At 36.8% G+C, this 26,934-nt stretch overlaps 3 protein-coding genes across 3 annotated transcripts; all 3 read left to right on the top strand.

Annotated features, from left to right (window-relative positions):
- The first annotated feature begins 96 nt into the window (after positions 1 to 96).
- mamdc4 (MAM domain containing 4) lies at positions 97 to 9,836 on the top strand. The gene is made up of 29 exons (XM_077737276.1): positions 97 to 210; positions 905 to 988; positions 1,229 to 1,390; positions 1,510 to 1,635; positions 1,736 to 1,969; positions 2,158 to 2,283; positions 2,452 to 2,607; positions 2,744 to 2,847; positions 2,995 to 3,150; positions 3,248 to 3,338; positions 3,417 to 3,530; positions 4,134 to 4,226; positions 4,313 to 4,450; positions 4,527 to 4,666; positions 4,880 to 4,985; positions 5,072 to 5,176; positions 5,419 to 5,553; positions 5,687 to 5,814; positions 5,898 to 6,114; positions 6,358 to 6,495; positions 6,570 to 6,697; positions 6,831 to 6,921; positions 7,011 to 7,160; positions 7,259 to 7,384; positions 7,534 to 7,658; positions 7,731 to 7,830; positions 7,993 to 8,186; positions 8,318 to 8,383; positions 8,456 to 9,836. Exons 1-29 carry the CDS (start codon positions 138 to 140, stop codon positions 8,489 to 8,491), a joined length of 3,642 nt encoding a protein of 1,213 aa, XP_077593402.1. The 5' UTR covers positions 97 to 137; the 3' UTR covers positions 8,492 to 9,836.
- Positions 9,837 to 9,925: 89 nt separating this feature from the next.
- LOC144210996 (glutamine synthetase-like) lies at positions 9,926 to 12,615 on the top strand. The gene is given in 7 exon segments (XM_077737966.1): positions 9,926 to 10,318; positions 10,706 to 10,894; positions 11,038 to 11,199; positions 11,271 to 11,417; positions 11,619 to 11,746; positions 11,848 to 12,047; positions 12,282 to 12,615. Coding segments are annotated over 6 exon segments (1,140 nt in total). The 5' UTR covers positions 9,926 to 10,318; positions 10,706 to 10,725.
- A 1,940-nt stretch (positions 12,616 to 14,555) lies between these two features.
- On the top strand, positions 14,556 to 26,614 carry arrdc1b (arrestin domain containing 1b). Its single transcript, XM_077737240.1, has 8 exons — positions 14,556 to 14,747; positions 20,254 to 20,364; positions 21,984 to 22,034; positions 22,937 to 23,091; positions 23,460 to 23,642; positions 23,896 to 24,072; positions 24,590 to 25,046; positions 25,852 to 26,614. The coding sequence occupies exons 1-8, from the start codon at positions 14,630 to 14,632 to the stop codon at positions 25,914 to 25,916; spliced, it is 1,317 nt and encodes a 438-aa protein (XP_077593366.1). The 5' UTR covers positions 14,556 to 14,629; the 3' UTR covers positions 25,917 to 26,614.
- Positions 26,615 to 26,934: the final 320 nt, after the last annotated feature.

The raw sequence follows: 26,934 nt of genomic DNA, 5'->3' as shown, positions 1-26,934 counted from the left end.
CTTTTAATATCATTGAGTTGTCTGTCAGGAGAACTTAAAGTCCAGTTTTTATCTTTAAGTAAGAAAGATAAGTGAAAGAACATGACCTGCCGGAGACGGAAGTGAGAACATTTCCTAGATCTTGGTCTGAGCTGCCAATGTGGTGGAAGAGGATCAAGATTTTCAAAATGAGGACACCCGTCTTCATATTGGCTTTGTTTCTACATTTGGGTAAGATTTTGATCAAATTCTTTATTATTCCTAATTATTTTACTGTGTTTTATATTTTAATTCAATTTTTTTAACTTGAGTGAAAGTTGAAAAATCATTTACCGCCAATCAACATGTTCTAGCAGTTATCTTAAAACTACATTTTTAATCAGATATAGCACTTTTTTTTACTGATATCTCTATGGTAATTTTGTCCTGTAAAGGTGACAAGAATAATAAAACACAACTTCTCTAATTCACAATCTAACATGATATTTGGACATAGGACAGTCTGTTGTGTTGAACAGACTAGATAGTTGGCTCAAAAAGTATGTACAGTATGCCTGCATTTCCATCAGAATATATTTGACCAATGTAATCTGATGCATATCTGATTCAGAGACCTTTGGATGATAGATGGCATTTTGACTGCATTAAATTGGTGACTTTGTGCCCTTTGAGCCTCTTGCAAAGAACTATGCTATAAACTGATTGACATGAATATGATAAGAAACCAATCTCGATAAATTGAAGATGCTCGATGCAAAAGAAAATTTGATTTGAAAATGAATTTTCTCTGAAATGATGTATAAATTGCCTAGTACATTTTAAAAAAAGCCGAACAATTCATGATTCTGTTTATTCGCTGTCCAATCAGCACCGTCTAATTAATGAAGGTCTTTTTGAGTTAATGTTTTTCTCCCCTATATTATAGCTACTTGTCATCCATGTCTCAGCCCTGAGAAGAGTTGTGACTTTGTGTGTGACTGTTTGGATTGCACTGATGAACAGAACTGTGGTAAGTACTAAAAATTACTCAGATTTTTTTATGAAATCGGGGGCTAAACATTGCTGCATTGCTTGATTGTGAAGGCTGCATCAAGCAATAGTTAAGGAAGGAGTTTACATTTGAACATGTTTTGTCCAAATTGCTGCTTACAAAAGACATTGAAGCAAATAAATGTCTTCAATCTGCAATGAAGAATTGTATACATTTTACATTTGACGGTGGACAGTAAATCTGCTTATTTCTTTAAAGGTTACAGCGGGACAGGGTTCCGGTGTGATTTTGAGAACACCGAAATATGTGGATGGAAGGATGAGTCCTCAAATACAGCCTTCAGGTGGGAACGGCGTCAGCGAGGTGACAGGTTGCCAGACAGTGGGCCATCCTCTGACTTTACGATTGGAACTGCCTCAGGTATCACTAAACGCCATTAGAAGTAACACTTTTATATGCAGTCATGACTTTATTACTCAATCCTCAAGTGGTTTAACTATAACTCAAATCTAAATCTGTTCCTCCATATATTCACACAGGTTGGTTTATGGGTGTCACGGAGGTCAAGTCCGAAGAGGTTAAAACTGCTGTCCTTATGTCACCAACGATTCAAGCATCATCACCAACATGTCGCCTTCGTCTCAGATATTTTTTGTGGGACTCGGGTAAGGAGTCGTCATTTTCTCAAAACATTTAAATTTACAGTGTGAAGGTGATCTGATAACATCACGTCATGAATAGTAAGTTTATGTTCTGTCTTCATAGGTTTAACTGGACTTGGCTCTTCTCCACTGTCAGCCACTGTCCTTTTAAAAGACTCTCAAAAGGCCATCGTGTGGCGTCCTGAAGCCACAAGTGTCCGAGGATGGAGGGAGGCCACCATTTTCTTGGGCCGCATTACGTCACCCTTTCAAATCCGTCTTAGCTCGGATCGCATTAACGGGCGCAGAGGAGATGTTGCTGTGGATCACCTAGAGTTTCTGGACTGTGCTTTACCCAGTAAGCACAAACTTTTTGTTTATTTTTCCTGCCTAAATTAATTTTCGATACATGTATAGATGCCTTGAAGAGAGGAAATAAGAAAGGCTAGTCGTATGTCAAGTGCTGTTCAAAAAACTGTTCCTTAAGAGTAGAACTATAAAGCTTAACTTATTTTTTCCCCCTTACCAATCTGCTTATTTTTACAGTGCCACTACCTGGTAAAGAATGTCCAGCTGAAATGCTGGAATGCAAACGCGAGGGCTGTGTTGACCAAGGTCAGGTATGTGATGGGACTGATGACTGTGGTGATGGGACCGATGAGGAGAACTGTGGTGAGTAATGACAAACAATGGCACACCATTGTAAAAATTCACATGTTAGGAAATTAAGTTTAGACCATATAGTTTTTGTCCCATTGTAACAAATCCTTGGAATTGTTGATCTGCATATGCAATGATTAGCAGTCAAAATCGTCGTGTTTTATATTTTTGTGTGTGCAGAGGGATATCAGATCTGTGACTTTGAGACTGATGTTTGTGATTGGGACCTCAGGTCCATTTCCAATTTAAAATGGGTCAGGACGAATCAGAAAAACATCACCACCTCAGATCTTCTAAAAGGGCCCGGACGAGATTATTCCCATAACAGTGCATCAGGTAAAACTAATTCTAATTTAAAATATGTGCTCATAATTTTTGCTCCAGTAGTTCATGTGCTGTTTCTTAGGTAATCTATAAAAAAATCAAAATCTTAAAATTTACTGCACTAGATAAATACCAATTACTTTTACAGGTCACTTCTTGTATGTCACTGTTCCTGATGGAGGCCTCCTAAAGGATTGGGCAGCTTTCCAAAGTCCTCGTTTAGAACCCACCAATAGCAGCCATCCTTGCAAGGCATGTTCTCTTTCCTAGTTTTTTTACATGTAAAGAATAATTTACAAAGTACAGTAAAAAAAATCACTACAGAATATCATGAATATCAAGGGCATCCCTTTTTATCAATACATTTAATTTAAGTGACATCTTGACTTTCGAATGTAGATGGTTATGTACACACACCAGTTTGGACCAAGATCTGGTGGTTTGACAGTCTTGGTTGCTGATAAGAGAATATCTCCAGTGTGGAAGCGGGGTGGAGCTCTGGGTGACGTTTGGGTAAAGGCTGAAGTGGAAATTGTCACTAACTCTACTTTTCAAGTGAGTTCTTATTCTAATCCCAGAAACGCATAGCAAATATATATCATATATATGCATTTTCTAATTCATTCCCATCAATTTCTCTCTCATTTTAAAGATTCTCATCATGGCAGCAATCAGAGACCTCTCATATGGAGGTATAGCTGTCGACAACATTGTGCTATCTCCTGAGTGCCGCCGATCAAATGGTAATGATAAGAAATGTCATATCTATTATTCCATACCATCGAATTTAAGTAGTCTTCAGTTTCATTCTTTTCTTTTAGAAACCGTTTGGATAGAAGATGTCCCCAAATCTCCCAAGAACCCCTGTACAGTGCCTGAAAAAATGTGTGACTTTCACATTGATTGTGAAGGAGCAGAAGATGAAGCTGTGTGTGGTGAGTTTCTTGAACATGTTTTCTTGAATTTAAATATCTACTTTTCAAAACAAGTGTACCAATTTCTTCCCACACCTACTCCAATTTAAATGGTAACACTGTTCCATTCTTATGCATTCATCTGGTATTTAGATTTTGGAGTACACACCTTGGGGACTTTTTATTTATTTATTTTGAGAAGCAACTTTGTTCTGTGATGACATAATCCTACTATTTGTCTGTTCTTTTTATTTTACATCTATTCCAAGAAGGTACATTTAAGGCCTCTAAGGCAGGGATGGGAAAACCGGTTCTCACATTTTTTATTTATTATTCCAACCGCATCAGTGCAGAAAGTTTAACCAATGATGTTACTGCAGAAACAACGCGCACCTAACTGCAGTCAACATAAATACAAACTATATAAAGCTTAACAGTTCAATAATATCTGTCTGTTGATTTTTTTTTTGCAGCTTCCACTATTTTTATATCTTAAATTATTGCTATGATTCAAAATGCTGGCCAGGTCCAGCATGAATTCCTCAACACACTAGTTAGCATGACAGAAAATTTGATGAATAATTCCGTAGTATGATGACCGTAATGTTATTGTTTTTTTCAAAGGGGACTTCTCGTACACTAAAGGCAGCTCTGGCTGGACAGACACAAGTATTGGAGCTCAAGGTTGGGTGCTTCACAAAAATTCCACGGCAAATGGTATAGACTGACAAAGTTATCCTTCCTTTACCAACATATTTGAGTGTAGAAATTAATATATTCTTCATGTCTTTATTTTACCTCAGAAGAGTACTTTTATGTGAAGGAGGCCCCAGGTCAGCAACTGACAGAGGCACAGCTAAGGACCCCGCTCCTGGGCCCCTCTGGACCATCTTGCAGTTTACAATTTGATTTTGCACTGACAGGAAACCCAGCTCACATTGGTACTCTTTACATTTATATTTTGTACTGTACCAGATCATGTATATATCATCATACTTTTGTACTATTTTTCTGCAGGGGAACTGTCAATCAGGGTAATAGACAGCCTATTGGGCGTAACGCCTAAACTGTGGGAGTTCAGTGGAAAGACTGCAATAGGGGAAGATGAGTGGCAACATGCAGAAGTGGCAATTGGAGCCAGGAAACATCGTTTTCAGGTGTAAATATTTGTTTTAAAGATTAACGGTAAATAACAATCAAACTAGTCACACTATTTATAAAAGTTTAGAAATATTCCACTTTTATGTGAGATTTAATGATGAATCAGAACTCTACTAGCACCTATTTAAATTACCATAAAAGCAAATCAATATTTACTTGCTCAATTCCAACTGTTTACATTTTTCATATCTTGCTGTTTTCTCCATCAGTTGGCGTTGGAATCCCGTGCAGTGAAACTTTGTCCTTGCGTCAAAATCAAAGTAACAAATATTCACTTCAGTGGTTGCCATGCCAACTATCATCCATCTTTTACAGGTAACTCTGTTCATCAAAATACCCACACAGAACACATTTACTTCAATATGTAGCTGTTTTTTTGTTTGTTTTTGTTTATTGGCCAGCACCATCATGCAACTTTGAGGATGGACTGTGTGGGTGGCATCAGGACAACAGTGACAACTTTGACTGGACCCTTCTTGATGGGATGGACCACACCATTGGGTTTGGTATGAGATACATTTGGAAGGGTCACTTTTCCTGAGCAGACATTCTGCCTAACCCTATGTGTATTTTTAGTCATTGTTTTAAAAATATCACCAAGACTAAGGTGGAATAAAACCTAAATAAAGACTAGCAATTTTCTGTATAAATAAGATGTTTGTGAAAAAGGCACAAAATTTACACAAATTCCAATACAAGCACAATTTAATAAATCAAATGTCAATCATGATCCCTTTTGAATTTTTAGGTAAAAGTCTTGTGGTGGACATGTGGAGTTCTTCACTACGGGGTGCATTTGGACGTTTACTGTCATCGCCACTATTGCCAGGTCTTACAGGTCACTGCCTGACTTTCTTCTACAAAATCTATGGGCCAAACACAGGTGAGGTGCACACCACTAAAAACATCATACATAACACAAAACAACTCTTGCATTTACTGTAAAAACCTTCATTTACAGCCTCATTCGTGTTATCTAGAGCTATGAAATGATATAATTTCCTACCCTCTCCTAGGGATGCTAAATGTGAGGTTATTTGATAAACTTGGTTACGAGAAATTACTGTGGACCCGAAGTGGAGCTCATGGAAACATATGGCATGAAGCACAGTGCCCAGTTCCACACCAGCTGACAACCTATCAGGTACACCTTAATCATTTCATAATGGAATTAGCAAATGACTTTGCCCTTCATCCCACTTGCTCAACTTTTTACTCCTCTCACAGCTTATGTTTGAGGCTGTACGCTCTGGTTTTGATGGCCAGGTGGCCATTGATGATGTGTCACTAGTAGCTCGTCCTTGTTCGGTGCCCAGGTTGTGTTCCTTTGAAGGTCACCAGTGTGGCTATAGAAGCTCTGGTCACATTTATTGGGTCCACAGAAACAGCCATGCTTCAACAGAGACAGAACCCAAAACAGATCACACCATGGAGACAAAACAGGGTAATAAACATTTGCAAAATATACTTTTATATTCAAGAAGTATTAAGCAATGTGTTTCTTATTGCAATTATACTTTGCACTGTAGTTGAACTGTACTAAGATATTTTACATTTGGGCATTTTCATTTTAATCTCTGCTTTATGGTCATATTACTGGAAGGAGCCATATACTTTATCAAGAGTACACATTCAAAAAGGTTTTTATAACCCTGTATATCTCACATGGATGATTTTCTTTGTGGAGGTTTCTACATGATGGTTAAAACTGGGGGAAACATCCTTCCCGCTGGGGCTACCGCCACCCTTGCGTCCCCTGTTGAACAAGGAACTACTAAAACGAGTTGTCTGAATTTCTGGTATCAATTGAGAGGCGAGAATCCTGGTGAGTTCCTCGAACACAATACACGTAAAAAAAAGTTTACCAACCAAACTAACGCTAATATGGATTGTTTGCAGGTGTTCTTTCAGTGTATGTGAAGCAAATCAATGGTGAGAGAAATAAGATCTTCACTGATAGTCAAAACCAAGGAGACACCTGGCGCCATGCAAGTGGCAATGTTAATAGCAATCTTGTGGACTGGCAGGTACAATATGGTGGCATTCTATTTTTTCCCCCTAATATGTTTTTTCATGAGCTTTAAATGCACCAGTTGTACAATATTTTTATGTATTATAGTGTTGTTAAACAAAATTAAAAGTACTGACTTTGTTTTCCAGTTGGAGTTTGAGGTGATGGGAAGAGGTGGCAAAGACACTAATGTTGCAATTGATGATGTATTTGTTTCTGCTCATCCATGTGAAAATCAAGGTTTGTGGCTTGAACAACCATTTCATTAATCTCTGTGTATCTTTTTTTCCCCCAATTTGACTGTCTCTTAAATTCTTATATTGGCTTAGGTTCAAAGTGCACTCTAGAAAAAGGGAGATGCAGCTGGAGTAACACTCAAAGCATTGATCAGGACGAATTAGATTGGGAGTTGACGAGTCACGAGACAGAAAAGCACTACCTCACTCCCTTTGAAGACCACACCCTTGGAACAGAGAGAGGTCAACGAAATTATTCACGATATTCTTACATAAATATCCAAAACAGAAATATGTCAACAGTTTGTCCCTTTCTCAATGTTCCAATCTCCATCTGCCAGGCCATTTCCTGTTTATTCCAAGTAGCAACCGGACAGAAGCCAATCAAAAAGCTCACCTGCTAAGCCCTCACCTCCCCCCGACTAAAGGCACTTGCTTGAAATTTTGGGCCTACATCCAGTTTCATTGTGAGTTTTTATCAAAAATGTTAATGCCATTGGAGGAAGTCTGTGTTCCCTTGACTGCTTCTTTCCTTTAGGCTAATATTTTTAGTGTATACCTTCAGATTTCTAAGGATTTGTTTACTTATGACCCAATTTTTTTCTCATGTTTACAGCAGACAGCCGGCTAAAGGTGTGGACAAAGTCCAAGAGTCTTTTAACAGAGCAGTTGGAGGTGATAGATTATGCAGGACCATGGAGACGTTTTGACATTGACATTGTCTCTACTCAAGAATACCAAGTCAGATTTTTACACGTTGTAAACATTTGAGAAGCCCCATTGCCATGCTGATTACTACTACTTTGTTACCAGATTGTGATTGCGGGAACAAAGGGTGCCTCTGGTGTCTTGGCTCTGGATGACATTGAGTACACCATTGGAATCAACTGTGCTAATGAAGTCACTGACAGAAGTAAGAAAAGATAGAAATACATAGGTTGGACTTGATTTACTGTAGTAAAAAGTGTACCCAAAAAGAAACAAAACTATAGATTTTTTTGTTGAAGTTGCATTTCCACTTTGTTTTTTAAAATTGTCTTTCCTAAAACTGATCCATATACCTCTTCCTCCATAGTCTCAACCGAGTCCAGCAATGCAGCAGGGATTGCAGCGTCTGTCATTGTAGTTCTACTACTGCTTGGCACATTGATTGCTCTCTTTATTTTCTACCTGCGAACCATGAGATCCAAGACACTAACCGAGGCATCATCCTCACCAACTGAAGTTCAAAGTGGTTTTAGCAACCAAGTTTATGAGGGAGACGTGATGGTGAGTTGTTATCAAAACCAGTGCGGACTACTAAAATTTGCTTTAATTTAGTAGTTGAAGGACTATCCATTTGTTTATCTTCTTTCTATTTTCTATTTTAAACCAATTAATAATGTTTTTTTTATCAACAGGTGGACCATGTGACAATTCCACCAGCACAAAATGACCCGATGGCAATAGGATTCAACAATGTGTCTGTGAGTAATCTTGGCAATCTATGATTAGTCGTATTTTTAAAGAACAGTACATGCAATATTCACTGTGTGCAGGTCTCTGCTGGTGTCAGAGAGAGGGAGGTGGCGTGAGAGTAGAAGCAAAACAGTCCGGCTTCCTATTAGGGGCCTCATTATATTTAGGCGATATCACAGCAGAAGAACTGCTTGTGTCGACCTTATCACACATGCATGCATGCAATTTAGCATTGCACCGATACCATTTTGACTTCCGATACCGATTCAGACACCTGACTGAGTGGCATTGGCATCAGCTGATACCACATTTTAAAACTAAATATATTGAATGTAAAGTAATTCCTATCATCGGAGTTTGCAACTTGGTCAGAGGAAGAACTGATGGCCATCTTGTGTAGGACGACCAGGGGTTGGAAACTAGATCTTGAAAAGTACACAGTGCAAAGCATCGGCACATATTTTTCTGGAACTTGCCGATAGTGATAACATCCCTATAGTGCGATATCAGTATGGGTGCAACACTATCCCTACTGAAAAACTTTGAGTGATGACAGCTTAATTTGCAAGTAGTGTTTTCAGAGCTAGTGATGGCGCCAGGGAGAGCATTTTATGGCTAGTGGACTGACAGGAATATGTTAGAGTGATGTTTCATGGAAATCTGTTCAGAAGAACATGACGTTGGAAAGCACCTCCCTAAGCACAGACATTTCTCATGGTGTAATTAGAAAGGCATTCCAATAAAGTTGTGGACAAAAAGATAGAATGTCAAAAGTTTGTGAGGCTGAGAACTGCCTTTCGAATGTTGTATTATCAACACCAGGAAAAGAAATCTTTCTGTTCTTTGTGCGCAATTCTGAATTGCTACAAAAGCCTTACTAAGGAAGATAAAAGTTGGGTAGGCTGGGAAGTTATGAAAAGTTGATAGCCATTGGATGGAAATTTTACATGCTTAAATATTATCTGATGATAAAAATATTAAATTGATCAGCATTGGAAATATTCACTGTCTTTTTTGGCATACCTAGTTTTAGTTTGTATGTACTTTATCTTATTTGTTGATTGTTTTTTCGACAAAGCAAAGTGTGAATTAAATGCATTTGATTACTTGAACTCCACTACAGTCAGCAAAAGGTAGGCCAATCGTCATTATTTTTAATAATGAGGGCAAGACGTATAAACAAAAAGGATGCATGGGTGGACATGCTCAACCAGTCTTGCGTGAAACAAAACTTTGCTTTGATTTGTCATGGGAGTTGTTGCTCACCTCAGCTAAAGCTGTGCACTGTACTGAAATACTAGTTAATCTTTACATGCCTAACTATGGTTTTTGAATGGAAATACTAATGTTTTTTCAACATGGTTTCAATATACATCATGTCAGGGCACATTATCTTATTATTGTTTAATGAACGTTATACTTGACTATATTTACATATGCCAACATTTACAATTTTTTGAAATTAAAATACCATTAGAAAAAGTATTTGCCCCTTCTTGATTTCTTTTTGAAGGTTTCAATTCATCAAAGCAGTAAGCAGATAGGTTTACATTTTCTTTGCCCGTTAATACATAAAATAATCATTTAGAAACTATTTTGCATTTCCGTTTAGTTGTTTCTGTCTGATGTGAAATATGCTTTGATGAGCTAAAATTTTAATATATGGGATAGATATGCAAAAACAAAATCAAGAAAGGGGACACATTTTTCCATGGCACTGCATATTTTTTCATTGCAAATTAAAAATGAAAAGTCAGAGTAGTGGGAAACTTGTTTTGATGCCCGCATGCGCACATCCACGCATGCATGCACACGCACACACAACTGTCAGTCTTTTATGTCACAATCTGTTTGACTGTCATCATTTGTATGCAGTTAAATACCACAAACAGGTTCTGCTCTGTGCTAACAAGACGCTCATATTTCTAGTCAAAGCTCAAGAGGTAAGTACATTGCATGTCTTATATCAAATACCTTGTATATTTTAACTGAAATGTATTCAGTGCATGTTAAATAGCTATGATATTCCTGCTTGCTGTACTATTATAGGTATAACACAGTGAATACAAAATATTACCCACTTACTCTGAATAACATGCAAGTAAAAAAAATGATAGATAGTAAATGATTTGGATAGGGGTGATTTTTGTTGTTGTTGAGTGTCTTACTTTAATAAATGTAATCCAGAAATTAGACTCTTTGACACATAGAAAACGCAAGTGATACTAAGAGGCATTGAAAATCCATTTGTGATTAAATCAGTTATTCATATTCTGTGAAAGACTTTCTTGCATTAATAGGGGTTTAATTTTTATAACATGATATTGCAGGACAGAAATCATAGTTGACCATGTCGACAGTTTCGATTAGCTGCAACCTCAACAAGACTGTCCGTGAGCATTTCATGAGGTTACCCCAAGGAGGTAAATGTCTTGTGACTTACATCTGGATTGATGGAAGTGGAGAAGGACTTCGTAACAAAACCCGGACCCTGGATTCTGAACCGAAAAGCATAGATGGCAAGTAAACAGTTTTCTTCTTGTAGTATTTCACACTTTTTTTCTAAATTAAGAATAAGTTCAACATGAAGGTCTTACTTTTTAAATCAATGCATTAATTTGATTGCTGAGTATAATTTGTGTGCTAACCTGATAACCCTTAGAAATTCCTGAATGGAACTTTGACGGGTCAAGCACAGACCAATCAGAAGGCTCCAACAGTGACATGTACCTCATCCCAGTGTGCATGTTCAGAGACCCATTCATTCTCGACCCCAACAAATTGGTCCTCTGTGAAGTTTTAAAATACAACCGCCTCCCTGCAGGTACTTTCTTCACTTTATTTCTTAACCTTTGAGACTGCCCAAAATAACACACGGTATTGGTCATCACTTAGAAACAAACAGTCGCCAAAAATGCAAGAAAGTCATGGACCAGGTTAAAGAGCACGAGATATGGTTTGGCATTGAGCAAGAATACACACTCTTTGGGAGAGATGGTCGTCCATTTGGTTGGCCTCAAAATGGATACCCTGCACCCCAAGGTACTAAGTATATATGACTTGACAAACCCTTTTCCTTTTCAACATGAAACTTACTGAATACTACAACTGTACTGTATCAGCATACATATAACGTTATCATTTAATTATTGCTTCCAAAAGTAAAGACTTAATTATTATTTGCTTCCAAAACTACTTCTCAAGCAATCCCAAAAGTATATCGATTTTTGGTTTTCTCTTAAGGTCCCTACTATTGTGGTGTGGGCGCAGACAAAACGATTGGACGGGACATTGTAGAGTGTCATTACAAAGCATGTCTCTATGCTGGGATCAAAATTTTTGGGACAAATGCTGAAGTTATGCTATCTCAGGCAAGTGGAGAAAGAAAACATGAATTGCATTCTCGGTGGAATTATGTCTTGCTATAGTTAGATGTTTTCCTTGTTTCATTATCTTTATCTTTGAACTTTAGTGGGAGTTCCAGGTCGGTCCATGTGAAGGTATTGAAATCGGAGATCAACTGTGGATTGCTCGCTTCCTGTTGCACCGTATATGTGAAGATTTTGGGGTTATTGCAAATCTGGACCCGAAGCCAGTGAAGGGAAACTGGAATGGTGCAGGTGGCCACACCAATGTCAGCACCAAAAAGATGAGGGAAGAAGGAGGTTTGCAGTAAGTAAACCGTTCAATAAAAAATGTTATTGTTCTTATTTAGAACATCACCTGCAGAATGTAAATGTTCCAGAAAAAAAAGTATTTTCTCATACAGTATCCAGGGGTCTTCATTTAGCTCGAATACAGAGATGATTAAATTTACTTATGGAGATAATTTATTGTAACCCCCGCCTCCTCAGCTTTCACCTGAAATACAATTGTCATCATGTCTTTTGTACTTTTTGATGGCAGATACATTGAGGAGGCTATCGAGAAGCTGGGGAAAAGACACACGGAACACATTCAGGTGTATGACCCACGTGGCGGTCTGGACAACACGAGACGTCTCATCGGTCATCTTGAGACCTCCAGCATCACAGAATTCTCTGCAGGAATTGCCAACAGAGGTGCTAGTATCCGCATTCCTCGTCAGGTGGGTCAAGATAAAAAGGGCTACTTTGAAGATCGTCGCCCCGCATCAAACTGTGACCCCTACCTTGTGACCGAGGCTATCGCAAGAACCTGCCTCATTGATGAGGATGAAGACAAGTCCGCTTAGATAAAAGGACAAGATGGTCTATTCTAGCTCTGCTTGTAATGCCTATTTAAATGTACGTTAGTCCAATTGAAGAAGTTGATGCATGTTCACTTCAATGGGAATTTAGTTTCCAAAACTTAAATACCCAAATAAATTACTACAATTTGTCAATCAATGTTCATTGATCACCTGGTGTAATCCGAGGGGTGCAATTGTAGAAACAGTTATCTGCGGAATGGTTATACAACAATCTTTAGGTAGCTTGTGTTAGTGTAGCTAACTAATTTCTAAAAAGTTGCACTCTGTTGACATATATAGGAATGAATAATATATGACATGCATCTCCCATCAGGGGAGCAAGACATTGGTTTCTCCACGTCTCGATCACAGGTTTACCAAAATCCACACCAGATGGCCTACTTCTGGATTGACGGATCTGGGGAGGAACTACGGATGAAAACCCAAAAACCATGGATGCCGAACCAAAAAGAATACATGGTAAATATATTGTTTTAATTATTGATGGCTTTGCTGTATTGTATTTATATACCATGGTATCAAATGGGTGTATGAAAATGATCAGACTTCTGAGGCCTATTGACCTTTGTTTTTTCTGGGTATTTGTAAATCAACCCAGATTAAAAGAATAACCGTTTGGAAATGTAATTACCATGTTTTTCCAGTTTAAAACTTTTTGAATTAATCCCACTAAGTGGCGCTGTTGACTTTTCACGTTTCACACAATACCTAAATGCATGACAAGTTATAAAGATATTGACATTTGATATAAAGGTAGAGTACTTCCAGGGAAGACATTAGGGCCATTTCAGCCTTTCTGCAGTCATCAAGACTTTATTTTAATACATCTTGTTCATCACACCAAATATCTTTCCAGGATTTTACTTATTCAATGATGAAGTCCCAGTCTTTACTAGGTTGGCAAGTAGACTAGTATTCACCTCTGCCTTATGTTATGGACATTACATCTGACATGTGATGTTTTAATATTACTTCCTTAGATATTAATTGAACATGTATGATCTACAATAGTGTATTAATTAATGAAGCTGCACATGGAGAGTACAAGTAAACTTAAGAAACCGGGTGAATAAAGACTCTTGATCAGATTTCCATGGATACATGGGGTAACTTGGCAACCATTGTCTTTCTGCCGTGACATAAATTCACATTTATTTAACATCCCCTTAATCACAGACTCACCTATAATAATGAAATATGAAAATAATTATATAAATGCTAATGATAAACTGTAATAAGGAGAATGAATATCAAAATATATTGATGCAATTGTCATTTTACACTATTGTAAGGAAGTCATTATCAATTCCCATTATAAAGGGATTCTTTTTTTGTATCTAAAGGTTTTTACTGGCTTTTGATTTCAAAATGAATTGAATTGAATTTGGTGTTTATATGTAATAACATAGGTGGACATGTTGGTATATTTAAATATAGCTGCATATATGTTGATTTAAGGGAAATACTAACTATGAGGTAGAAAGTTAATGGAGATATTTCATGTCTCAATGTATTTGTGTATGTCAAACCAGGGGTCAACACAATAGAATCATGTTCTTTTTGCTTATTTTGTTCTGAAATTCACGTTTGTATGTTCAGTAATTGCTTATCAATACATTAGTACATAATTATAGTAAACAGAAACTGATATCTGATAACAAAGTCTATTTGATTTGATTTATTCTAAGAATGCACGTATGTCTTTGGGATGTGAAGGGAAACCGGATTATCGGGAGAAAACCCACGCAAGCCCGGGGAGACGATGTAAACTCCACACAGTGAGACCTGAGATCAAACCCTCGACCCCAGAACTGTGTATAGTACATAGTAGTATGTAGTCTGAAATGGGTAAGTGATATGAAGCATGCATTCATTCATGGTGGCCGACAGACGCGTCAGTGTGTCCCTCCCATGATGATCAGCCTCCGTGACGTCAATTCTTTTTTGCAGCAGCCTGTCAGCCAGCAGGTGAGAGTCGAGCATTGCGTCTTCGTGCAAAGCGAGCGTGGAAAGGAGCGCAATCATGGGGAAGCTTCAAGAATTTGACATCACTTTTGCCAACAACAAGGTGGTTTACAGTCCGGGAGAGTCCATCTGCGGAACTGTCAAAATACGGCTCAGCAACTCGCTCCAATACAAAGGTAATACTACTATCTTTCTGCTTGAAGATGTTCTTAAAAGAATGTTGTGGTTATTTTGATCGGAGGATGCGCTCAATACCCAAATCCGAAATGAATGTTTGTTTTTTCCACATTTGATTCTCTATGGTTTCCTGGCCAATGTTGTGTCGTTTGAAAGTCACGTTTTGGACAAAATCAAGGCTTCTACTTGTGCTTACTTGAGATAAACTTGTTTGGTTGTGGTACTTGGAGGAAAAAGTCATCAAGTTGTCATTTTTTGATAAGAGATGGGGAGGAATGTATATTTGGAATGTTTTTCTAATAGTGTAAAATCCTGGGGGTCCATTTGATGAAAAAGTACAGTATTATTAAGGTGAATGATCTCAGTATTTGTTCCCTATTTATGAACAATAGGTCCATTGTATAGCAAACACGATCCTTCTAGAAAAGGGACTTCTCTGACAGATGACATGCTTTCAACATTAAATGAAAGCTGCTTTTGTAATGGCTATACAATTATATATTGTGCACCAAATGCTGAAAACTCTTAGAAAACTTACAAAAAGGTTGAAATACTATAAAGACGTGGCCCAATATTTTTCCAATGGTCAAGTGCCCTATGATTCTCATAGTCGGCTGGAATAGACTCCAGCACCCTCTGCAACCATTGAGAGTATAAGCGGTTCAGAAAATGAATGCATGAATGAATGAAACCGGTGTGATTGATCACTACTATGTAAGTGAAGAAGACACTGCTTATTTATTTTGTGACAAAAGAAACAGCATTTGAAGTTGCACCAAACTTTGGAAACCAAATCACTTTAACAATATAATATTGTACAAAACAGCACATGATGTTCATATATTTCCTAAGTCCTAAACAACAGTCATAAGGAGTTGAATAGTTCCCATAGCTGAATTTTATGAAGCCAAAGTGGGCTAAATTACTTTTCAATGAGCATATATGTTCACGTAAAGTCTTCAGAAAATGACTAAACCAGGGTGTCATTACCTTCATACCTACTTTTATATTAGTCTGCTTCAGTGATGCCAAAGGCTTGTTCTTAGCCTTTATTTTTATGGCTGAGAAGTTTCTCCAATCTGGCATTTCCCTTGAGCAATGTCTGATGATGTTCTAACTCATGCCTGCCAGTATGTCCAGCCTAACAACAAGACCTGCAGTAATCAACGGGTTCTTTTTGATAAGAAAGACCCGGTCGATGAAAATAGCCTGAGTCCAGTGGTACATTTTTGTCCCAGATTTGCTCCACCAAGTGTCTGGTTGAGTTCACACTTGTAGTTCTGTACTCTTGTCTCTGTTAAAACAAAAAGATCCATGGTGCACACAAATGTTTATTTTGTGCTCACAGTAACACTTTTCACAACAGTTTCTTAGTGAAAAGAAGCTCCTTGCAGTCCTCTAACCTCTCCTCAGAGGTATTCTAGAGAAGCTGCATTGCACTCCAAATCAGGCTTTTAAAATTAATGTTTCATAATTGCTGAGCCTGCATTTTACATTCAACGCTACAGCGCCTTTCAAGCATGACTGCTGATTATTCAATCCCCAAGACTGAATCTGAATCATGCTGAACCAGAATGAAGTCTGTTGTGTCCATGATGTTCGGATTTTGTCTTTAGATTAGGAGTTGTGTTTTTCTTGATTAGCCTGGACATTCCGTAAAATATAATATAACAATTTGATGGATCACTGTGAGATGATAGTGGGACAAGAAATAGCATTGAAACATACAGTAGATGGAATTATACCACTAATGTGCACTAAGAGGGGCCAAGCCCCTGTAACAATAAAACTCTGCACTTTATGTCTTGCCTCAAGATGGAAGGTTCAATGGCAATCGAAAATTAATTGCTAAAGACATATGAAGGTGGACTATAAATTTATATTTCTTTGTCTGTTCAGTCATTTTGGGCTTGAGTTTGAGACGCACTCAACTCAATATTTTAGAAATGATGACATCATTATATTTATGGATTATCTTCATATGTTTAAGGGGATTTTTTGTTGAGGAGGAGTAGAGATAATAATAATTTGCAGTAGATAAGATGGGTTACCCTAGCCTGAGCATCCCCAATTTTTGTTCTACTTACAATTAAAATAAAGATAATAATTGCCATTCTAGTCTAGTGAACTCTTTGATATTTTAGGGGAATTTATTCATTTGCAGTCATTGCAGAATTTTAGCATGAGTTTTAGTTACTGTGAAAATATCAAGCCATTCTTTGACCCTCAAAACCAACAGTACTTCTCCTCTGCCAATAATTTTGGAGTATTGTAAGATTCCTGCACACTCCTGATAAGCAGACACTTAAATCACCTACTCTCCCCTCAGCTCCTTCCAACACTGTTCCAGTTTTTCAGTAAAATGAGACAGCCAGATTATGGTTTGTTGTAGGGAAAAAATGTTGATTTATTCTTGAGAAAACCCATCATGTCTAATGATAATTACATTAGTTTAAAAATCCACAGGCTGAGATTATGTCCAAGAGGATTAACAGCAAAATTGATGAGTTTATATAGCAAAAGCAATGTTTTTATTAATAACAATCTATGGAAAGAATTGAGTAAGTATGATAATGCTGAAATAATGACGTAGTGAAGACCTCAGTTTTTTTTTATGATGTAACCTTTTCAGGGTTAAACCTCTTACCTCCGCCTCAAAACATGCAAGGATTTATGTCAAATCAATGCAGTGTTCATTTCTAAATCCTTTTCAATCCAATCTTGTTATATTGCAATGCATATTACAACAAATTAAGAGTAACCAGCAGTTAGAGCGTATGAGTCAAATGAAATTCATTGGAGCAAGAATGCATTTAACTGTAATGAGTAATTATTCTTTTCAAGATCTGGTATTGAATTGTAAACAAGGAACTATTATTATTGGCCTAAGTTCCCTAAACTTTATCAAGTATGTTGCTTCATTTTACAGTATCTTATGACTTGTTGTCTTTCTCTTTTCTCCACTAAAGTAAAATCAATTCACACCGCTAACAACAGTGTAAAACAAGCACAACATTCGACAAAGAAAACTATGCCCTGAAGGTTCAAATTCCTAAATTGGGTGTGCAGGCTCTGTGACAAAGAAAATGAGCAAAACAACAACCTCAGGCTGGTCAAATCTCACACGTAATTCTCTATTTGTTAAAAAGCCATAATATGACAGAATACTCAATTTTTCTAATGGAAACGAAGTGTTCCTTTAATGACGTTTAATCCAATACCAGTGTACAGTATGGCTTTTCAATTGAAGTGATTTGAATGTGCTCTCATATTCCAGTCAAGTGTTTGACTCCCCTCTAGAATAACTGTTGACGACACTGTCTACTCTGCCGGGTAGTAGCCCAGGATTGTCTCTGCTTGCGTACACTCTCATTGAACCATAAAGCGGATTTGGATGAACTCCAATGTGTTGGTAACAAATCCAGCTGGCTGCTGAGTCAGAGCATGTTTTACGCATAGCTTCTCAAGTACTGGTCAGAGCCATTTTTTCCTGTTGGTTGTGGAGTAGCCAAAGTCAGTGTTTTGTCAACCACCATGCCGTGGGCGACGGTCAGTTGCGCCACTGGAAATTACTTGCCAAGAAATCATATATTCTAATATCATAAGATTAAAATTGAACTGTAAGAAATAACTCCATATTGTAATATTACAAAATTCATTAATTCACCAAACATAGTAAAAGAACAAAAAAATGGTTGTTGAATTGTGTTATTCTTAGCTTCTATGGTGTCTTTCTTATTTTAGAAACTGTCCTCTTTATTTGGGTTAAAGTTCAAACTAATGTGTCATCTCTTGTTATTTCTCCATCTGGCTCCATATGTATCTTGAGACAGTGTCCATTATTTATCTGTAGACTCACAGTCTCTGGTGAAATCCCCAAAGACAGTGAAATGCATTGTTTGTTCTCCAATGTGAACATAATGTGATGAGTTCTTATTGCAGTCAAAACAATAACAATGCATGTACATCTTGAGCAGTCTTGATAAATGGGATCAAATACAAATACATGTTCCATATTCAAAATTGAATCAATAACAAGTATTTATTTTTGACCCCTCTAGTATTTATAGTAACACAGTTTTTGTGTAAAACTATTTTTAGTATTTCTAGTGAAGTTGTGATACCATGTAAAATCTAAATAGAAAACAGATTGTAATACTATGCAAAATGCTTTTTAACCATATTTATTCGATAAGACAAAGACAATTGTACTAAATGTTCTTTGCTGTTAGTCAATCTGTTTTATGGTCTAAAAAATTATGTATACATTAATTTATATGCATTATGAAAAGGCTCAACCATGTTTTTTGCTTTTATTTTAGGGTATCGCTTCTCCATGAAATTGTGCCAACAATCTGGCGAGGCCATCTGCTTCCTTGTTTGCACATGTCTATTTTGTGTATTGGAATTACGTAATTGTGCGGGAATGATTGGCCAATTATGAAATTTTACATTTCATTCCATTGAACTATACAGTATTATTAAATACACAACTTGACAACAAATTCATTTAAAATATTTTATCAATATATGTTTTCTATTAATAGCGTGATCAACAAAAAGTGCGCTACAAAACTGTAACAAGTCTCTGGGATTTGTCTCTTAGTCAATTGCGGATCTATTGTCCTTGATATTGAACCTAATCAGGACTAGTATATATATATATATATATATATAAATATTCCTTTATAACCTGTGTTCAAGGTTAGGTCTGAGGTTGGAAAAAATCTATCGGGAATTATCTTTTCATATTGCTGCTTGGCTGCCTCCCTGTTTAATCCTTTGGCTGCTGTCAGACTGCTTGTGCGTGCACGCGCGCTTGTGTAATTTATCAGATGTTTTTTTTCTCATCACAGACAGAATGGATTTGAGCCGTTGTGTGGTGGGGGGTGTGTGATCATATCAGAGATGTACTGTGAAATATAACCATGTCTTGTGCAAAATGCAGTCTGTGCGGCCTTTCAAATGATTAAGAAGTTTAAATATACCATGAAATAATGTATTGATGCTTTTTTGTGCCCAATATATAAAAGGGGAAGAAGTGTGTTTTGTCCATGTTGGTAGCTTAGCAACATACTTTGCTATATTTAGTGACTATTGAGTCCCTATTGGTGTTCTAAATATCAGCAAATTTTGAAAATGTATGACCTCGAAGAAAATATACACATTGTTCAGACTATGATTTTTGTAAATGCTGAAAAAGCCATATATTTGTATATACTGTATATCTATCACCAGGTTGACTTAGTCAACAATTTTGTATTGTATAATTTTGCAAAATATATGTATACGGTGGCTATACAAGCAGCAATATTTAATCCTGTATTAAGTATTGCTGGTACACACCAATATTTTGGACTTTATTCTTTGCATAATGTGAGATTTAATTAATATGGTCTTCATTTCTGCAAGGCATCTTTTAGATAAGATTTTTTTTTATTTCCTCTTAGATCACCTTTGCAAAATAATTCCCAATCTCAATTGTATTTTTTTTTCTCTTTACAGCCATCAAGGTGAACTGTCAGGGCTCATGTGGAATTTCCAACAAAGTTAACGACACATCATGGACTATTGAGGAGCAGTACTTCAACAGTACGTTGTCTGTCGCTGACAAAGGTAATATGAAAATCCTCTTTGGCTTAGTAATAAATATTGTAATTGTAGTAATTGTTGTAGAGCAATAGTAAATAATATAATTGTCAAATTTGTAGATCAATAAGAATGAGAAGTATAATACAACATAATCAGCCCTTCAGTACACTCCAAACAGAGCAGCGCATAAATAATGAATGACTCAGCCTCTCCCTGTCATTCCCTTTATTGTGAAGATTTCCATATCTCAATCTCTTTTCAAAATGGTCTACCCTGTGGGCTGAGCCACATAAGCAGTTAGACAGGTGTGGTGACAGATTACCACACAGATACAACGGTGTTATTCTTTAGAACAAAAACAAACAATTTGTGCTATGGACCAAGGATTCCTCTTCCATATGTGTCTAGTGTACTTGGATGACCTCAGATGCTTCTTTTGTGGTAATCTGATAGCAGTAACAGGAGAAAATAACATGTTAAACTTGACCAGAATTGTGAATCAAAGAAAATTTCAGTATGAATTGAATATGGAATTGTGGAATCAGGAATTAGGCTTTTGGGGGTTTCTGCCATAAAATTCAGCCAAACTTGACTTCTCATGTTCTGCACAACACTCACGCACATGTTTGCATTAGACAAATAAACCAATTGGTAAAAGTGGCATGAGGAGAAATTTATTACACTCTGACTTAAATGAGCTGTCAACTCTGTTAGACTATTAATTATCAGATTGGCTGAAGGTGTTTTCATTGTGATGCTATATAAAAATCAAACTCCTACTCTTGCCAATTTAGTTGACAGAATTGCAATTGAAGCAAACTGCCAAAAAATGCTGTCAAGGCACCATAGCCCAAACCCAATCAACCTAAGTACCTCCAAAACTCAGTATTTTTGAAAATTCAAACATCATAGCCATGTCACATTTATTAATGAAAAACAACATCAATATTGTTGCATGTAAATCCAATAATTGTTGCATGTGCTCAAGATAAAACGCTTGATAATGATTGGATACAATAGCACAAATTGCATTAAAAATGTGGATTGTTTTTATTCTGAAGCTGTTTGAATTCTGGATAATGTTTCAAAGAATAAAAGCTCTTGAGCAGACATCATTAAAATCCGATCCAAGCCATCATTATTCCATAATCCATAAGGGCAGGTTCTTAAAAGAATGCTGACCCAAAGTAGTAGTACTGTTGCAGAAGAATGCACTCATTCCCGGGTCGATTGCTGCTTTGCCTTTTATTTATTTATTTATTATCATTGATTAACCTTGCAGCAAAAGGCTTTGCCAGCTACGTCTTTTAGCCATTAGTCACTCGTGTATATATACATAACTCTAGTTGGCTAGTTTCTGTTGATAGTGGGTCACTTCAAACGACATTTCTGTTTAACTGCCTTTTGAACAACAAAAACTCTTTATCAGTTCAACTTTATCGCCCTGGAAAAATATGCATGGCATTACCTTGACGTCCAATGTTTGAATCTGGATCAACTAATCTTCAATGAGCTATAGTTCTGATGTTTGTCTATAAACCTGTAAATGATTTTCCCTTTTTTTTCCTCTTATTTGTATTTCTTGCATTTTTGTTTGCTCTGTGTTTCAGGTGTTAAACATTTGTTATTTTCTTTCCCCACAGGTACTTTGGCAGCAGGAGAACACAATTTCCCGTTCCAGTTCCTCATCCCAGGTGTGAATTAAATTTTAAAAGCTTGCTAAATTATAGTGTTGATATGAAATGAGGCAAAAAATTAAATCTATTCTTCCTTTGGCCAAGATAAACCCTGCTTCAAATTAGTTTATCAATAGTAGTAATGAACAAATATTCATTGGCTGTCACTCTTCCGCTTTGAATGGATTGGACGTCTACCACCGTCAATGGCAGACATTGCTGTTTAACAGTCCAATCGCAATAATTGCAATAATAAATATATTTATATAATAAATAATTTAAAAAATGATATTCTTTTTGAACTCTCGTAAAAGTGTGAAAACATCAAGATTGAGAAAACATACTAACATTGACGTTTGCTATCTTACACATACACTTAGCGTGGGCTGAATCACAAGGGGTTTTGGGTTATTTTTAGTCTCTATCCTGCTGTGCAGTCGGAGTTTAATTGGTCGTCATGCCTCCTTGCCTTTCCTCGCCCCCCTCTCATGCTCTCTGACTGAGAGAGTGTAGGGCAAGCCAGTGGGAGATTTTTTTTTGGAAGTGTCAGAATGAAATAAGCCCTATTCACAAATTCTGACCCTTTTTTTTTAAGGGTACCGATTAAGGATTTAGTTGAACCTTTAAATTGAACACAGATGCTTAGGTGAAGCTGTTTAACTCTTTAATTTCAACAAAAAAAGGTGATACCGATGCACTACACACTACACTAAGGTGGCTGTATTAAAATAAGTATGATAAGTATTTTCAAGTACAGTTTGAAGTAGGTATATTTGGAAACCTATAAAAAACACATCTTCAGTACTTATACTTATACTTGATACTAATACTTGAGTGTGATGGCTTAAAACAAAGAAAGATGAGTTTCACGAAAACCCAAGTGTTAAAATGTTTCTTTTTTTCGCCTGACACTCTCTCAGCCGCGGTACCAACTTCTTTCGAAGGACCATTTGGAAAGATTATTTACTGTGTGAAAGCTGCCATTGACACACCCCGCTTTAACAAGGACTACAAAGCCCAGAGGCCCTTCTACCTTCTCAACCTTCTCAACCTTAATGAGGTGCCTGACATTGATGTAAGTGAGATTATATTAAATAAAACATTAACCTTTAGCCCTGATTAAGGTTTATTCAATTTCCCCTCAGGGAAACATTCATAGGGCAGCACAAGTGACATGTTATTAACAAATTTGACTCATGGTTAAAGGTCTTTGTTTGCATGGGCTCTCTCCAGCTTCTATTAAGGCCCTCTTGGCAACCAAAACACAATATTCTGTAGGATTGGCCCAAAATCTAGTCGTAGTTTTAAGCCCCATATCACAGCTAAGAGAGTCTGAAAACTGGAGATGCCACAGAATTGATGAATGAATGCTGCCAGTTTTTGATGATCTGGAACTAATGTGTTTCAGTAGAAATAATCCCACTTGCTTCTCTTTTTCTACAGCTCATGAACTATGCTGTGACCACTAAGAAATTTAACTACCTTCTGGTGAAGTCCGGGACTCTTATGCTAAAAGCTCGCAGTGACCTCAGAGGCTACATCCCTGGTCAAGTTATCAGGTTAGCCACTGAGATCCACAACAAGTCTGGAAAAGACACTGGATGTGTACTGGCAAGTCTAATACAGGTAAATTCAAATGCATAGAAAATCATTAATAATTCTTGTTGAAAGAATTACAAATAAAAGAAGCCTTGTTATTCTTATGTCATCAGTTTAGAAGGGTAAATCGATTAACTGGCTTTCTTGGTTATTTAAAAGAAGGAAATAAACATTTATCCTGACGATAAGATAGGTATATGTGTAAAAAAGGAAGGATTGATTTGCATTTGTTTTTTTTGTCACATTTTAATGCATGTTTTTGTATTTGTTTTCTTACTAGAAAGTGACTTATAAGACAAGGCGGCAAATGTTTGACCTGCGAACCATTGCAGAAGTAGAGGGAGCTGGAGTGAAGGCAGGAAAACACGCTGAGTGGAGAGAACAGATCATTGTCCCACCTCTTCCTCAGTCAGCGTTAACAGGTTGCAGCCTCATAGATATTGACTATTTCATTCAGGTTAGTGGGGCTTCTTATATGGTATATTTGCAATACCAATTTATTACAATATTTCAAATGGCACTTATTTTGACTAAAGCATTACAAAAAAAATACACCGTGTTTGGCTTATACTAAAGGATTATTTGTTCTGCTGCACAATACATCAGCTATTATTTCTTTCAAATATTTTTGTTAATGAATAGTTGATGGTGACAGATTTACAGCTTTCTTGTGTGACACATCAAGTGCTATAGTTCCTTTTTTTTAAGACAGTTGGCCACATTAGACGGTTTAGGATATTGTGTAATTTAACGCTGTTACCATGCTGCAAACTATTCTCTTACTTACTGCCACCCCAATCAAATCCAACAAATTATAGGACACCCAACAATCAGTTTCTCCTGTTGTTGAACAAGCAATTATATTATAAAGCTACAATGTATTGTAGTCATTTGTCATAATATAGAATCCATTTTAAAATGTCATATTTTATTTAGTAATGAGCTATATACTTATACTGTGTATGTGGTTTCAGGTAGCACTAAAATCTCCGGAAGCAGTTGTCACTTTGCCCATCTACATCGGGAACATTGCCATAAATTTATCTCCAACAAGGACTGTAGCTTCCACTCCTGATCTCTGCGAAGTGAATATTGTACCCAATGCAGCTGGAGTGACACCTAGTGCTCCTCCAGTTGAGGACGATGAAGAGCTGTATGCAGTCGGCGACGCCAGTGAGGAGATCCCCACTAAGAGTCACTCTCAGCAAGATCCCTCTGGTCAACCTGCAAGCATGTCACCGAGTGCTTTTAGCCACGCACCTAGCGCAGTTTTGCCTCCTGGCCGCAGACAACCCAACACATCGTCCCCCTTGTTTTGTGTCTCAACTGGGGCCACCATACCTTTCTTTACTGAGGGAGATCCCACGCCTGTGCCTACATCCTGTTCTCTTATTTTGCCTCCAGAGTACAGTAGCTGGGACTATCCTCATGGTAAGCACAAAAGTATCACTTAAGTCATCCTTGTTGGTTTTGGTATCCATTTTACCCCAAAGTAATTAATCAAATTTTCTTAATCTCTAGAGAGTTAAAAGGTATTACTTTTTTTTCCCTTACAGTTAGTGTTCCTAACCTGAAAGTTCAGGGATGCACAATGTAAATTGACTCGTGAAGTATGGAAAAATTAAAAATTCCAATAATCTTAATAATTAATACTTTAAAAACTTACATTCACTCAGCCTGCAAGATAGCACATTATGGAAAACATTATAGATGCACTAATGTAGAGCCTTTTTGTGGTGCTGATACTGTTTCAATTCTTTAAAGTCCAAACCTTAGAATTTGGAACAAAAAAAAACTGCAAAATTGCAAATATAATTAGTTGTAAAACTGTATCATTCCCTGCAATTGGCTGACCACTAATTCACGGTGTCCTCTGCCAGTTGCCATAATTGGGTGGGTTAGGGTCCAGTACCCACCACGACCCTTGTGAGGATAAATGTTATGGATAATGTATAAATATGTAACACATTTCAATGATACTTCAGTTTTTAACAGAAGAGAAACTATTACATTGCTCAAAATCCATGTTTTAAATATAGCCTGTTTGCCATAAAGGGTTGAATGTGCATATATGGGAATCCTATTTTTACCTTATGTTTGACGTTCAAATAGACAAATATACGGAGACTTGTTTTCTGCATTTCTCCAACTACTTTGAAGCTTTCAAATGTCATAATCAGTCATGCACTTTCTGTAGCTTATTTTATCTTCTCTCTTCTTTGTATCTTTATCTCAGAGCCTCCACCAACTTACGAAGAAAGCTGCAGTGACACAAACTTCAGTTTAGACATTAGAGATTGAAAGAAGCCAGTGATGAAGCAACTTTTCTGAAAATGACTAAAGGAAGTAACGCAATATGGCATCCCTTTTTGTTAATATGTGTGTCACAAAGCCTCCACCCACTTATCAAGAAAGCTGCAGTGGAAACTTCAGTTCAAAAAGTAGACAATAGAACAAGAGGCCACGAAGCGCTGCCGTTTGCTGGAAATACCCTCGTTGAAATCAACACCAAAGAATATGTCCTAGTCAAGTAAAAAAGATTGTGAAAATAATAAATGCACTTTTTTTCTCTTATTGGATTGTACAGTTATGAACAGTCCTAACACAGGATTTAAGAAAAATGATTTGACTCCTCTGCTTCAAGAAAAAGAGCAATGTGAATCCTGTTGAATTTTATCTTAAGGTGCTCAAACTGCCACATTTTGATGTGAGACCCAGGAAATCTATCTTACATGCTCATATGGGGAAAGTGGAATCATGATAAGTATTTTTCTCAGTCAAATGATTCATTCGCTTTACACGAAATCACCTTTTTTTTGGGAGCTTTTATATTCAGCATCCTGCTTCACATATTGAAAAGAGGTATCTGTTTTTATTTGTATTTTTTTTACTTAAGACTGGCTTAAAAGTGCAAAATGCACATACTCCAAGTCCTAATGTAAATACTGTATCAAATGTGTGCAATAGATGAATAAAGTAATTTGACTTGTTATTGATCATTTTTGAAAATGTCCACTTCATTATTTGTATAGGTGCTAACAAAAATGGTTTGTATTTCTTCTCTGCATTTTTAAATATGCACTCTATATAGAATTATAAGTCATATGACAGAATTCTCAGATGGAATACATTTGAGTTTGATTTATTTAATAAAGGGACAATACATGTGAATGAAAAGCCAATCACAATGAAGACCTATCTGAAACGTTCCGTTTTGTGCAAACTTTGAACTCCAAACTCATTGCCATTAAATAGTTTATAATAAGAACTATATTTAAGAATTATACCATCTGAAATATGTTGCACTACTGACCTCCTG

The sequence above is a fragment of the Stigmatopora nigra genome, chromosome 17 (genome assembly GCF_051989575.1).
Source record: "Stigmatopora nigra isolate UIUO_SnigA chromosome 17, RoL_Snig_1.1, whole genome shotgun sequence".
NCBI classification, from domain to species: domain Eukaryota; kingdom Metazoa; phylum Chordata; class Actinopteri; order Syngnathiformes; family Syngnathidae; genus Stigmatopora; species Stigmatopora nigra.
This window is presented reverse-complemented; position numbering and strand designations above follow the sequence as displayed.

Coding starts and splice junctions, on each gene's coding strand:
- mamdc4 (XM_077737276.1), top strand. CDS start 138: ATGTGGTGGAAGAGGATCAAGATTTTCAAAATGAGGACACCCGTCTTC. Junction 3,151..3,247: donor TCACTAACTCTACTTTTCAA/GTGAGTTCTTAT, acceptor CTCATTTTAAAG/ATTCTCATCATGGCAGCAAT. Junction 5,554..5,686: donor AATCTATGGGCCAAACACAG/GTGAGGTGCACA, acceptor ACCCTCTCCTAG/GGATGCTAAATGTGAGGTTA.
- arrdc1b (XM_077737240.1), top strand. CDS start 14,630: ATGGGGAAGCTTCAAGAATTTGACATCACTTTTGCCAACAACAAGGTG. Junction 20,365..21,983: donor GTTGTCTGTCGCTGACAAAG/GTAATATGAAAA, acceptor CTTTCCCCACAG/GTACTTTGGCAGCAGGAGAA. Junction 25,047..25,851: donor TAGCTGGGACTATCCTCATG/GTAAGCACAAAA, acceptor TCTTTATCTCAG/AGCCTCCACCAACTTACGAA.